The sequence below is a fragment of the Pseudoliparis swirei genome, chromosome 7 (assembly GCF_029220125.1).
Source record: "Pseudoliparis swirei isolate HS2019 ecotype Mariana Trench chromosome 7, NWPU_hadal_v1, whole genome shotgun sequence".
In the NCBI taxonomy this organism is placed as follows: domain Eukaryota; kingdom Metazoa; phylum Chordata; class Actinopteri; order Perciformes; family Liparidae; genus Pseudoliparis; species Pseudoliparis swirei.
In genome coordinates this window covers 4,586,297-4,598,992 of record NC_079394.1, presented here as the reverse complement: position 1 = coordinate 4,598,992, position 12,696 = coordinate 4,586,297, and the positions used below count along the sequence as shown (strand labels likewise).

At 49.5% G+C, this 12,696-nt stretch overlaps 3 protein-coding genes across 5 annotated transcripts; 2 read left to right on the top strand and 1 right to left on the bottom strand.

The window, feature by feature from the left end:
• Positions 1–1,798, top strand: LOC130196174 (ectonucleoside triphosphate diphosphohydrolase 4-like). Of its 3 annotated transcripts, none has more exons than XM_056418066.1 (6): positions 1–41; positions 237–387; positions 558–661; positions 951–1,010; positions 1,119–1,249; positions 1,430–1,798. In XM_056418066.1, the coding sequence occupies exons 1-6, from the start codon at positions 26–28 to the stop codon at positions 1,451–1,453; spliced, it is 486 nt and encodes a 161-aa protein (XP_056274041.1). In that variant the 5' UTR covers positions 1–25; the 3' UTR covers positions 1,454–1,798. The 3 variants fall into 3 exon arrangements, with proteins under 3 accessions (XP_056274041.1, XP_056274040.1, XP_056274039.1); XM_056418065.1 differs by having other exon boundaries at positions 1,399–1,798; XM_056418064.1 differs by having other exon boundaries at positions 1,119–1,798.
• A 1,526-nt stretch (positions 1,799–3,324) lies between these two features.
• On the top strand, positions 3,325–8,107 carry LOC130197395 (dnaJ homolog subfamily C member 13-like). Its single transcript, XM_056420056.1, has 9 exons — positions 3,325–3,435; positions 4,519–4,616; positions 4,854–4,945; positions 5,827–5,906; positions 6,005–6,174; positions 6,277–6,309; positions 7,035–7,130; positions 7,229–7,336; positions 7,447–8,107. The coding sequence occupies exons 1-7, from the start codon at positions 3,325–3,327 to the stop codon at positions 7,090–7,092; spliced, it is 642 nt and encodes a 213-aa protein (XP_056276031.1). The 3' UTR covers positions 7,093–7,130; positions 7,229–7,336; positions 7,447–8,107.
• A 2,686-nt stretch (positions 8,108–10,793) lies between these two features.
• Positions 10,794–12,696, bottom strand: LOC130197394 (myosin-3-like). Its single transcript, XM_056420055.1, has one exon. The coding sequence runs from the start codon at positions 12,694–12,696 to the stop codon at positions 11,038–11,040; it is 1,659 nt and encodes a 552-aa protein (XP_056276030.1). The 3' UTR covers positions 10,794–11,037.

Here is a 12,696-nt window from a genome sequence, read left to right as displayed (position 1 = left end):
AGATCAACACCGCAAGCCGGTGGTCATGAAGATCAAACCAGGTAAGACACGTCTGGCTCGGGTTCTCGCTAATGAAGACGGTATTTAAAGGAGAGGACATGTGCATTAATTAACGATTAGCACCGTTTCTTAGACTTCTTACATGATGAAATATAATGTAAAGCAAAACCATACATGCTAGCTTGTTGTTTACCCTCTAAAAGATATATTTTTGGTCGTTGTGTTTTTCCTTTTAGGTATCTCTGAATTGGCTAAAACACCTGAGAAAGCCAGTGATTATATCTATCCACTTCTGAGCTTTGCGTCCGAACACATTCCCAAAAATAAGCACCAAGAAACTCCCTTGTACATCCTGTGCACCGCCGGAATGAGAATCCTTCCTGAAAGGTACCGCCTGGTTTAATGAGCATAATCTCATCATGTTACCCCAGATATAAATAGTTTCAAGAAATGTTCATTCCCCAGGTCTAAACAATGTTGCACTGAAACGAGAGAAGCATTGATGTCGTACATGCCATATATCTTATGAGGCCGTTTCTGTGATTATTTAATCTCAGTCAACAAGAAGCACTTCTTGAGGATCTGAGAACTGACATCCCCGTCCACTTCAACTTCCTCTTCTCCGATTCCCATGTGGAAGTGATTTCTGGAAAACAGGAAGGTAAATAAAAGGGATAATGCAAATATATGAATACAAAGCAGAATGCTGAGTGTAGAATGTATTGCAATGCAAGCGCTTTATTTAGATTCATGACTTCATCAAACATTTGGATCGTACCATATTCGATACAATGCCATGGTTTTGATTCACCACGTCTTTGACGTTGAAAGACTTTAAAGGCAAACTAACATGGGCATCAAATGATCATTGATAGGCCCTGATTTATGGGATTGAAGATGCTTGTAAAAGTGAATATATTAACAGAACAGTTTGTAATCATTTGTTTTAGGTGTCTATGCATGGATTGGAATAAACTTTGTCCTCGGAAGGTTCAACCATGTGCACAATGGTAAGGAGTACCAAGTAGTAATTGAATTGTAGTAACGCTGTATATCATTCATTCACGTGATATCCCTGCTCTGCCTGACTCCATCACCTCTCCTGTTAATCCTTCAAGATGACAAAGCTGTCGTGGAGGTTCATGTCCCAGGCAGCGATCAGCAGGAGGCGCTGATGAGGAAAAGGACTGCCGGTGTCCTGGACATGGGCGGCGTCTCCACACAGATCGCATACGAAGTGCCCAAAACTGTAAGCTTTGCTTCTCCACAGCAGGTTATTATCCACAACCAATTCTGTTTTTGTGCCGTCTTTGTCACTCACCCTTTGTTCTTCTCCCTCCTGTCAACCGTTGTCATTCCCTGGTTAAACCCTCTGTGCACCATGTTTGTCCCGTGGAGATGGTCTGCTCTCCATTCATCACTATTGAAGGCATACTGTAAGCCTGCTGCATGACTCCATAGCAGGATTGTTGGACTGAAACCATTGAGTCATAGACGTAGTGACCATCAAATGCAATGGAGGTTGCCCGTGTTAAGATCTTTGGTTTGTGTTGTTCGTGATTTACGTACTTAAGCAGGTTTGCTATACACTCGTTGTCCTTTTTCTCTCTCATTGGGCCTCATTCACCAATATACTCCGATTTTTTCCTTAAATTTGTTCTTTAGAAGGTTTTTTAGGAAAAGTCAGTTCCATGATGTGATCTTTAACCACAGAAATATTTGTATCTTATAAAAATGGAGCAAGAGACTCAATCATGTAGATGTGAGTCACTGCTGGCGGATCAGTCAGCTCGAGTGGTTGAACTGCTAGCGTCCAGTAAAGTCCAAGTTGTCTGGTTGTGAAGAGATGAGCGGCTTCCCATATGGGAGCAACACTGTTAAAGGTGGACGTGAAGGAGGATAAATCAATTATTCAGATAAAAATACAATGCATACCTTTTACCATGTCAATTACATTAGTATCTCAACTCGTATGACTACAACTCTTACTTCCTATTCAATGCTAAACATTGATTTTACAGACTGTTTTTTTTCACTGACAAACTGCAATTTGTTCTCAAATCCAACCATGTTATTCCTATAGGACCTTAAATACAAGTCTGAAAGGAGTTCATTCAGTTGGCCATAAGGGTTTTATTTATTTTTATTTAATGTGATGTGTAAAAACAATTTATTTGCATTTTATATGCTGGAAGAAATGCTGGTCGTGAAGCAGATACTTCTATACAACCAGAGGAGTCGCCCCCTGGTGGTCAGGAGAGAGAATGCAGCTTCAACACATGAAGCATAGACTTCTATACAACCAGAGGAGTCGCCCCCTGGTGGTCAGGAGAGAGAATGCAGCTTTAACACATGAAGCATAGACTTCTATACAACCAGAGGAGTCGCCCCTGGTGGACAGGAGAGAATGCAGCTTTAACACATGAAGCATAGACTTCTATACAACCAGAGGAGTCGCCCCTGGTCAGGAGAGAGAATGCAGCTTTAACACATGAAGCATAGACTTCTATACAACCAGAGGAGTCGCCCCTGGTGGTCAGGAGAGAGAATGCAGCTTTAGCACATGAAGCAGAGACTTCTACAGTCGCCCCCTGGTGGCAGCATTTCTTTTATCTCTCCTCGTCCTCGTGGTGACGGCGGACATGGCCTCGGTCCCGGTCTGTATTAGCGGCTCCCCTGGCCTTGATGGCCGTGGGTCCGATGCCGCCTGTCGCCGTGAGAACTCTCTGGGCCCCTTCGCCCCTCCTCCCTCGCCTCTGCAGGTCTGATTGAAGTCAACGGAGCGCTCATTAAAGGTTCTCTTCAGAGGAACCGTGCTGCTCTGTTCACATTCTCCAGGCCCTCGAGCGCACACGAGAGGACGGCGATCCAGAAACGGTTCGAGCGCGAAAAGACGGTCCTTTAGTTTTTAAAGCCTTCACAAGTCTACATTTGAGACTTGATGCAGAACGAACGGAAACCAAAAGCACCAGGAAGAGGACGCGGTGCGCCTCCACCTGAACCTGCACCATGCCGGCAAGTGGAGGAGGAAGAAACTCATCTGACCCTTTTTAATGTTGTAATTGAATGCAATGCCGGTTTTGTCCACTAGGAGCAACGGCGAGGCTTTTACGTGTTTCAACGAGACGCCAGGACGCTCGTTGAAAGGGTTTGAACCCGTGACCTCAATGCGTTGACTTCCACCAATAATGATCCCATGAAACGCTCTGAACAACACCTGAAGGGGCCGCTCGGCCTCCAGGAGAGAGAGAGGAGGAGATGTGTGTGTGTGTTCATACCTGTGTAGGGAGGGAGAGGAGGAGATGTGTTGTGTGTTGCAGAGCGATGGAGGACGGGAAGCCGTGGGCGCCACACCCGCCGACGCCTTCCAGCTGGGAACCATCGTGGACATCGGCCGACAGCCTGAGCATCGAGCCCCTCAAACAGAAGGGCAAGGTGAGCGACCTCTGACCTCTGAGGTCACACGACTGTGTGAGGTCACCGAGTCTGGAGATTAGTGTATATATATGTGTGTATATATATTTATGTATATATATATATACATATATTTATGTATAATCAGAATCAGAAACCTTTTATTGCCAGGAATGTTGACACAAACGAGGAATTTATGTATCTACATATATATATATATATGTGTATACACATATATGTGTATATATACACATATATATATATATATATATATGTATATATACACATATATGTATATGTATATTAGGGCTGTCAGCGTTAACGTTAATCTATGCGACATTTGGCGGCGTTAACACACAAAAATATTTTAACGCAACTTTGTTTACTCCGGTGTTCGTGAAGTTTTACACTTTCCGTTTTTAAAACAATTATTTCTCCGCTAAAATAAGGAGCAGAAATCAGTTTAACTCGTGGATGAATCAGTCGGTTTTCCCCTGCTTCTCCTTCCCGTCCTCCCCTGATACACAGAGGAGGAGTCGGGCACGCGTCGGGTTCGCGACGGACGCGGAAAGAACTCGACACACGAAACCTTCAACGTGATTGGTCAATCCGTTTGTCTGTCAACATTTTGGGAAAAACAACCAATGAACACTCAGTAAATCACAAAGGACCTCCCACCTTACAGGTAAGGCTCATTAGCAGCCTGTCAGTCAGAGAACCAGAGAACACGGCGAGGACAATGAGCCTCATTACAGAGCTGAGATTGTTCTGTTCTGAATGTTTGATGTAGAACACGGGTATGGTCAACATGCAAACACCTTTAACCCTTGTGTTGCCTTCGGTCAAATGATGAACTTGATGGCAATTATCATTTTTCATTCGCAAGCAAATCTCAAAGTATTGACCTACTTTTGCTCTCAGTTGTCTTTATTAACACTTTTTTAAGTACAATATATAAAATAAGATACGAATAAACTTTATTTAGCCAGAGAGGAAATAGTTGTGCAGCAGTTGCAATGCAAATTGTTCAGCGTGCGTAAAATAAAGGAGTGCAAATATATCATCTATTTAGTGCTCTGAATGACCCGTCTGCCTCCTCCTTAGGAGCCCGTGAAGCGTATTCTGGCCCTGACGGAGACTTGTCTGGTGGAGCGAGACCCGCTTCGTCGCACAACATCGTCACCATCAAACCCTTTGGAGAGGTGAGCACCGAGAAACTACAGCGGCACCGAGTCATCGTCACCTCAAAGCTGAAATGTTTACACCCACAACCACGTAGTTCTGTCTCGTGGTGCTCCTGTGAAGAAGGCTGTCAATTGTCTTGTTTCATCGAGTATGAACTTCATCACTGCAAGTTAGCAGCTGGACGGAACCACCGGCGTCTGTGTGCTTTTCCCTTTTTTTCCTCACTCTCATCCTCTCGCATCGTCTCCCCTCAGGTTTTTGCTCTCATCTGTGACGTGGACAACCCTCAGGTGTTTACGGTTGAATTCATTCCAGGTCAGATCAGAAGGTTTTCCTCCACAGAAAGGTACACATCCACCCATCTTTGTGTTTACACTACAGGCCCTGTGGCTTTATTAAACGAGCTCATTTGCCTTTTTTCCCCTCGTAATAACCACATTTTTACGACATGAGTAATTTGCTTGTGTGCACGAGTCTGCCGCACTCTCCGGTGACTGCGCTTCTGTATTGCTTTGAGCTGAGTCTGTCGCCTGTGCGCCTGTAGGGACTCTTTGTTAGCCAGCCTACTCGATGGAGTCCCAAGATCAGGAACAAAAGGTGGGGCCTGCTGAGCATGCCCGTGACGAGGAGGTGGAGAGTTTGCATCTCAAGTTCCTGGCGGCGCCTCCAAGTGAGTCCAAGCACCTTGTCTCATGAGATTAATAATAATAATCATTTATTTTATATAGCGCTTCTCAAGGCACCCGAAGTCGCTTTACAGAGTCCAGTAGTCATACACACAGTCATACCGGTGGTGGTGAGCTACATCAGTAGCCACAGCTGCCCTGGGGCAGACTGACGGAAGCGCCAATCAGCGCCACGGCCCCTCCCCAATCAGCGCCACGCCCCTCCCCAATCGGCCCTCCCCCACCACCAGCATTCATTCACATCCATACGAACCGGGTGAGGCTGCGGTGCATGTCTTTATGATGGTGGGGAACCGGAGTACCCGAGTACCCGAGTAAACCCACGCAGACACGAGGAGAACATGCAAACTGCACACAGAAAGGACCTGGAACGACACCGGGACACGATTCGAACCCAGAGCCTTCTTGCTCTGAGGCGACAGTGCTAACCACTGAGCCACCGTGCCCACGACTTGAATGGCCACCATAAGGTCAAAGCTTCAAATGTCTTTGGTTAGTGTTCTCTCGCTTAATGGTTCCCTTCCTCGTCCCTTTGCTTAAGATGGAAACTTTGCAGATGCAGTGTTCAGATTCAACGCCAACATCTCCTACAGTGGAGTGCTGCATGCAGTCACCCAAGATGTGAGTGTGCTCAATCCATGTGTTTTTATGTCAGTCGGCCAGAGCAGAAGTCATGCGAATTTCCCCGTCTTTACCTCTCTCTCTCTCTCTCTCTTCAGGGTCTTTTCTCCGAGAACAAAGAGAAGCTCATCAACAACGCCATCCTGGCTCTCTTATCCCAGGAGGCCGAGCTGCCGACTCTTAACACGGAGCTGGAGAGACATTTCCAGGCCATTCGACGCCTGGTGGCCTCCAAGGCCGGCTTCCAGGCCTTTACCCAGCTGCCCAAGTAAGAATTCAACCGTCATGCCCCTGTGTCCTCCTGCTTTTATTTCTTTGAAGTGTACTTTCTGTTGAGCTGCTGGTAACAGGCATGCTCTGTCATTCCAAGGTCTGGTCAAGGGTCTGGAGTCACAGATGCAACGTAAATATGAATCCATACATCTCAGTCTGCCCTTTTGCCTGTCTCTGTTTCTTATCCCGCTTACTCTTTTCCAAAGTCTCTTTGCCTATCGACCAGCCTTCTCCTCTTTTATCTCGGTTCTGCTTTCATCTCAGGCGTTTTAGACAGGCACTTCAGAAGGGAGGTTATGTCACTTCACCGTGTTCAGTCAAGCCGTCTGCCTCGATTCCTCTCGACCTTTCCTCCATCTTTTCCCCTCTCTGCTTTGCCCATTTGTATCCTTTTATATTCCTCCACATCACAAGATTTGAGAACCCCATCGTCTTTGCAGGTCACTGAGATGTATGAGAGGAACTGTGTTTACTGTTTATTATTTGTTCCTGCGAAGCTAATGAGAATTGGTTTTCCTGGATGATTCATTGCCAGAGTAGCTTGGTGTTCCCCTCAGACCACTATACAAGACACGGACCACTATAAAGACATAAATGGTTTATTTTTGCTTTCAGGGAAACTTATTTGATATGGTAACTTAGTAGTTCAGTGCAGGAGAGGATGTGACACCCTTTTGAGCAAAGAAGCAACAAGTCGCTTTTGAAGCAATTTCATTCTTTGTGTGGCCAACCGCAGACCTATTTTAAATAACACATTATTTGTATTGTTTACATTATGTTGCTTATAACCCTACGCTTTTACGGCATGGTCATTTCAGTGGCGTTGATAATTCTGTGAATGTTTGTGTGTTCTAGGTTCAGGGAAAAGTTGGGAGTAAAGACCGTGAAAGCTTTAAACGGAACAACAGTGTGACGCATGCTGCTGTAGACATGCTCTGTGCACTTATGTGTGTAAGTATGTCCCCCAAACATCTGGGCGTCAGCCAACTGCAAACAAATGCATCAATCAGATGAAACTCCGTGTGTCTTTTATCTTGCCGCTTTTGCAGCCGATGCACGATGACTACGACCTGAGGCAGGAGCAGCTGAACAAGGCCTCGCTGCTGTCTTCAAAGAAGTTCCTGGAAAACCTGCTCGAAAAATTAATCACCAACGTGGTACGTTTGTTTTTTATTGTCAGCAAACTGGTAGAAGTTTATGTTTGTAAAGAGACGTGGGTTTCCTAGATCTAGGCGCACATTGCCTGTTTTCTTCTTTTTCTTTACAGGACCATGGAACAGGAGCTCTGGTCATCAGCGCCTTACTGGACTTCTTAACCTTTGCCCTCTGCGCCCCCTACAGTGGAACCACAGAGGGCCAGCAGTTTGACATGCTGCTGGAGATGGTCGCCTCTGATGGACGCACCTTGTTTAAACTCTTCCAGGTAGTTGAGCCATGTGAATAGAACGCGCCTCCCTAATTATGATGTGGATTCAGGAGATGCTCGTGTGTTGACTTATGCTGTCCTTGTGCACATTCTCACTCATGTTTAAATTGCGAAGACAGATGTTTTCCACTCCAGGCATGTCTGAACATGGCCGTGTTAAAAAGATCTCCTTCTTTTACACTGTGGGGGGGGGGGAGGGTGTTGAGGTTGGTGGCACCATCTAAATGATTAATAAGCCCGTGCTGCCTGCTCTTCCACAAACTGAATCAATGCCTCTTAACCCACTTGTCCTGGAAACCTCCCGGCTTCTTTTTCTTTTTCTACACTTGTCAAAATGGCTGATCAACGACATATTTTGATTGGCTTGCTTACACTGAACGTTTCCGAATGATCTTTTATTTTTACAGCACATGCTTCATTTATATTTGTTGTTGGCGGCGAGTGATCTTGGAGAATATAAATATCAAGCAGATTTGTCGGATAATAAATGAAGTATTTTGTTGATGGTTTTGTGTGTTTTATGATGTACTTTAGTGACCGTTGACCCTTTTTGTTTCGATTTATGTTTGATCCGAGGAACAATAATCTATCTGTGTTGTACCCCCACCCACCCAGCCTCACCCTGTCCTGTGTGGTTTCACTGCTGTCAAACAATGCAGCAGGACAGAAATAACCTGGTAAGTAGGACTGACCAATGGGATCCATGCTGTTTTCTTTCCATCTTCTTTCTCTTGACAAAAAAACCAAACATTCTTCCGTCTTCATGTGACACATTGGGTGTGTTTTTTATAATTCAGCCAGGCGATGAACTATTATTATCTACGAGCGATTGCCACATGCGTCTCCAACTCGATGCAGGAAGAGAAGAAGTCAATAATGCATTATACGGTAGACGGTAATAGATTTGATCTCGTCTCTTCTCGTCCTGCTGTCAACAGAGGAGGAACGTTCAGAGTTCCCGTTATGTTGTGTAATCCGTAAATAATAAGCACTTTCTGTTTGAAACTTGAGTATAATTAACATAAATTAAGGATTATTTGCCAAGGCTCCTGTTTCGCCTCTGGAGCTCTTTTCCATCATTTTCAAATTTAATTTAGAAAAGTATTTGTTTACCTTGGAAATCACTTCATATGCTAAGGCTCCAGTGTCAACATCCTCTAGAGAGGCCACAGATTCATGAGCACTATGATCATAACTCTGTCTCGCCCAGCAAGAATTACAGAACACATCCAACTCTCGGATCCCACTTTGGTTTTGTGTTTCATGACCTTGTTTTCTACGTTGGTTTAATAATAATAATGATGACAATGTTTTTTGTCCCTAATATCTGTCCGATGTCTTTCTCCATCCTCAAAAAACATTTGTTATCGTTTTTTCTCCTTACTGGTGCCATTCATTTCTGGTGTCCTTGTCCGTGAAGTAATGCTCACGTTGTTGCCATTTTCAACTTCACTACTCTCTTCATGCCATAAGCTGTGCATGAACAACAATATAATGCTGTTGATAATAATGACTGACCTGAAGCGACTCCTCAAAGTCTTTCATTTTTCTTTTGATTTCAGAACCCAAACCAAAAGCCTGTGATCTTAAGGAAGAGACGCCAGAGAATAAAGATTGAAGTCAACTGGGAGGGTTAGGGTCCGTGTCCCTTCAGCGGCTCCAGGCCCGTGTCCCTTCTCCGGCTCCAGGCCCCGAGTCTCTTCAGCGGCCCAGGCCCAGGCTCCAGCCGCTGCTCCAGGTCCTTGGTCCTTCGCTGCCCAGGCCCGTGTCCCTTCGGCCGCTGGCTCCAGGCCTGTGTCCCGCTGCCCAGGCCTTCCGGCTCTCAGGCCCGTCGCCCTGTCTCGGCTCCTGCCCTTGTCCCGCGGCCCTGGCCCGTCCCTTCGCGGCTCCTGGCCCCGTGTCCTTCGCCGGCCCAGGCCTGTCCCTCGCTGCTCCAGGCCCGTGTGTCCCTTCTCGGCTCCAGGCCCTGTCCTTCAGCGGCTCCAGCCCCTGTCCTCGCCGGCTCCAGGCCCGTGTCCTTCTCCGCTCCAGGCCCCGTGTCCCGCCGGGCTCCAGGCCTCAGGTCTTCTCGCTGCTCCAGGCCCGTGTCCCTCGGCTGCCCAGGCCGGCTCCAGGCCCCTGTCCCTTCGCTGCTCCAGGCCCGTGTCCCTTCGGCTGCTCCAGGCCCGTGTCCCTTCGCTGCCTCCAGGCCCGTGTCCTGGCCGCACTGTCTCCAGGCCCGTGTCCCTTCGCTGCTCCAGGCCCCGTGTCCCTTTCCGGCCCAGGCCCCAGTCCTTTCCTCGCTCCAGGCCCGTGTCCCTTCTCCGGCTCCAGGGCCCGTGTCCTTCTCCGGCCCAGGCCCGCAGCCCTTCTCCGGCTCCAGGCCCCGTGTCTCTTCTCCAGGCCCCGGCTCCAGGCCCTGTGTCCTCTCTCGCTCCAGGCCCCGAGTCCTTTCAGCGGCTCCAGGCCCCGAGTCCTTTCAGCGGCTCCAGGCCCCGTGTCCTTCGGCTCCAGGCCCCGTGTCCCTTCGCCGGCTCCAGGCCCCGTGTCCCTTCGCCGGCTCCAGGCCCCGAGTCCTTTCAGCGGCTCCAGGCCCCGTGTCCCTTCGCCGGCTCCAGGCCCCGTGTCCCTTCGCCGGCTCCAGGCCCCGTGTCCCTTCGCGGCTCCAGGCCCGTGTCCTTCGGCTCCTGGCCCTGTGTCCTTCCGCCGGCTCCAGGCCCGTGTCCTTCGGCTGCCTCCAGGCCCCGTGTCCTTCGCCGGCTCCAGGCCCGTGTCCTTCGGGCTGCCCAGGCCCGTGTCCTCGCGCTCCAGCCCCCGTGTCCCCTCGCCGGCCCCAGGCCCCGTGTCCCTTCGCCGGCTCCAGGCCCCGAGTCCCTTCGCCGGCTCCAGGCCCCGAGTCCCTTCAGCGGCTCCAGGCCCCGAGTCCTTTCAGCGGCTCCAGGCCCCGAGTCCTTTCAGCGGCTCCAGGCCCCGAGTCCCTTCGCCGGCTCCAGGCCCCGAGTCCTTTCAGCGGCTCCAGGCCCCGAGTCCCTTCGCCGGCTCCAGGCCCCGAGTCCTTTCAGCGGCTCCAGGCCCCGAGTCCTTTCAGCGGTTCCAGGCCCCGAGTCCCTTCAGCGGCTCCAGGCCCCGAGTCCCGGCTGCTCCAGGCCCCGAGTCCCTTCAGCGGCTCCAGGCCCCGAGTCCCTTCGCCGGTTCCAGGCCCCGAGTCCCTTCGCCGGCTCCAGGCCCCGAGTCCCTTCGCCGGCTCCAGGCCCCGAGTCCTTTCAGCGGTTCCAGGCCCCGTGTCCCTTCGCTGGCTCCAGGCCCCGTGTCCCTTCGCCGGCTCCAGGCCGAGTGTCCCTTCGCTGGCTCCAGGCCCCGTGTCCCTTCTCCGGCTCCAGGCCCGTGTCCCTTCGCCGGCTCCAGGCACCGTGTCCCTTCTCGGGCTTCAGCTCCTCCTTACCCATCGCCACCCTAGTCCCCCAGAGCCTGCATTTTGGACTTCATCTTTGCTAACTCTATTTCTCTTCCCTCCATCCTCCTGCCAAAGATTCTTCTATTCTTTTTTTTTTGTCTTAGAGAGATGTCCTCAAGGAGCTTATTCTCGTCCTTCATCTGTTGGAGCTCCGTCTTCAACAGTCCAACTTCAATCTGGTTTTCGTCCTGAACCCCTCTGAGCTTAACCACCTGGATCTGTTTGTTGTTGTTCAGGGCCTTGATTTCCTCCCTCGCCACTGTGAGCTCCATCTCCTTGGTCCTTAGTGTCTCATTCTGGACCAGGTTGTCCTCCTTCACCAACGTGAGCTCCATCTCCTTGGTCCTTTCTGTCTCTTTCAGGACCAGGTTTTCCTCCTTCACCAACGTGAGCTCCATCTCCTGGGTCCTTTCTGTCTCATTCTGGACCAGGTTGTCCTCCTTCACCAACGTGAGCTCCATCTCCTGGGTCCTTTCTGTCTCTTTCAGGACCAGGTTTTCCTCCTTCACCAACGTGAGCTCCATCTCCTGGGTCCTTTCTGTCTCTTTCAGGACCAGGCTTTCCTCCTTCACCACCGTGAGCTCCATCTCCTGGGTCCTTTCTGTCTCTTTCAGGACCAGGCTTTCCTCCTTCACCAACGTGAGCTCCATCTCCTGGGTCCTTTCTGTCTCTTTCAGGACCAGGTTTCCCTGCTTAAACACTTGGCGTCCCGGATTGTGGATCCATTTAGTCTCTTTCAGGACCTGGTGTTCCTCATTCGCCTTTTGGAGCTCTATCTCTAGGGTCCAGTTTCTCTCCGTAAAGACCTGGTTGTTCTCCTTTAGCAGTTGGAGCTCCAGCTCCTGGGTCTCTTTGGCCTCTTTCACCAGTTGGATTTCCATCTCCAGTTCCGGGTTCCGGTTTGTCTCTTTCAGGACCAGGTTTTCCTCCTTCGCCACTGTGAGCTCCATCTCCTGGGCCCTTAGTGTCTCTTTAAGGACCAGGTTTTCATGCTTAAACACTTGTCTTACCGGCTTGATGATCCATTTAGTCTCTTTCAGGGTCTGGTATTCCTCATTCGCCTTTTGAAGCTCCATCTCAAGGGTCTGGTTTTTCTCTGTAAAGACCTGCTTTTCCTCCTTCGCCACTGTGAGCTCCATCTCTAGGGTCTGGTTTTTCTCCGTAAAGACCTGCTTTTCCTCCTTCGCCACTGTGAGCTCCATCTCTAGGGTCTGGTTTTTCTCTGTAAAGACCTGCTTTTCCTCCTTCGTCACTGTGAGCTCCATCTCTAGGGTCTGGTTTTTCTCCGTAAAGACCTGCTTTTCCTCCTTCGTCACTGTGAGCTCCATCTCTAGGGTCTGTTTTTTCTCCATAAAGACCTGCTTTTCCTCCTTCACCACTGTGAGCTCCATCTCTAGGGTCTGTTTTTTCTCCATAAAGACCTGCTTTTCCTCCTTCACCACTGTGAGCTCCATCTCTAGGGTCTGGTTTTTCTCCGTAAAGACCTGCTTTTCCTCCTTCGCCACTGTGAGCTCCATCTCCTGGGTCCTTATTGTCTCTCTCAACCTCTGGCGTATCTGGTTTCTCCCACTGGAGCCAGCTTCAGACCTGTCAGCCCCCAGGCCATCCAACCAGTTTTCGTCTCCTTTGATCAGGACCGCCCTGGAGTTCCAGCCCAT

Excerpts from the sequence above, each read along its gene's own strand:
- LOC130196174 (XM_056418064.1), top strand. Across the intron at positions 388-557 it reads ATGAGAATCCTTCCTGAAAG|TCAACAAGAAGCACTTCTTG; the intron begins GTACCGCCTGGT and ends ATTTAATCTCAG. Across the intron at positions 662-950 it reads GATTTCTGGAAAACAGGAAG|GTGTCTATGCATGGATTGGA; the intron begins GTAAATAAAAGG and ends CATTTGTTTTAG.
- LOC130197395 (XM_056420056.1), top strand. The coding sequence starts at position 3,325 with ATGGAGGACGGGAAGCCGTGGGCGCCACACCCGCCGACGCCTTCCAGC. Across the intron at positions 6,175-6,276 it reads GCCTTTACCCAGCTGCCCAA|GTCTGGTCAAGGGTCTGGAG; the intron begins GTAAGAATTCAA and ends TGTCATTCCAAG. Across the intron at positions 6,310-7,034 it reads TCTGGAGTCACAGATGCAAC|GTTCAGGGAAAAGTTGGGAG; the intron begins GTAAATATGAAT and ends TGTGTGTTCTAG.
- LOC130197394 (XM_056420055.1), bottom strand. The coding sequence starts at position 12,696 with ATGGGCTGGAACTCCAGGGCGGTCCTGATCAAAGGAGACGAAAACTGG.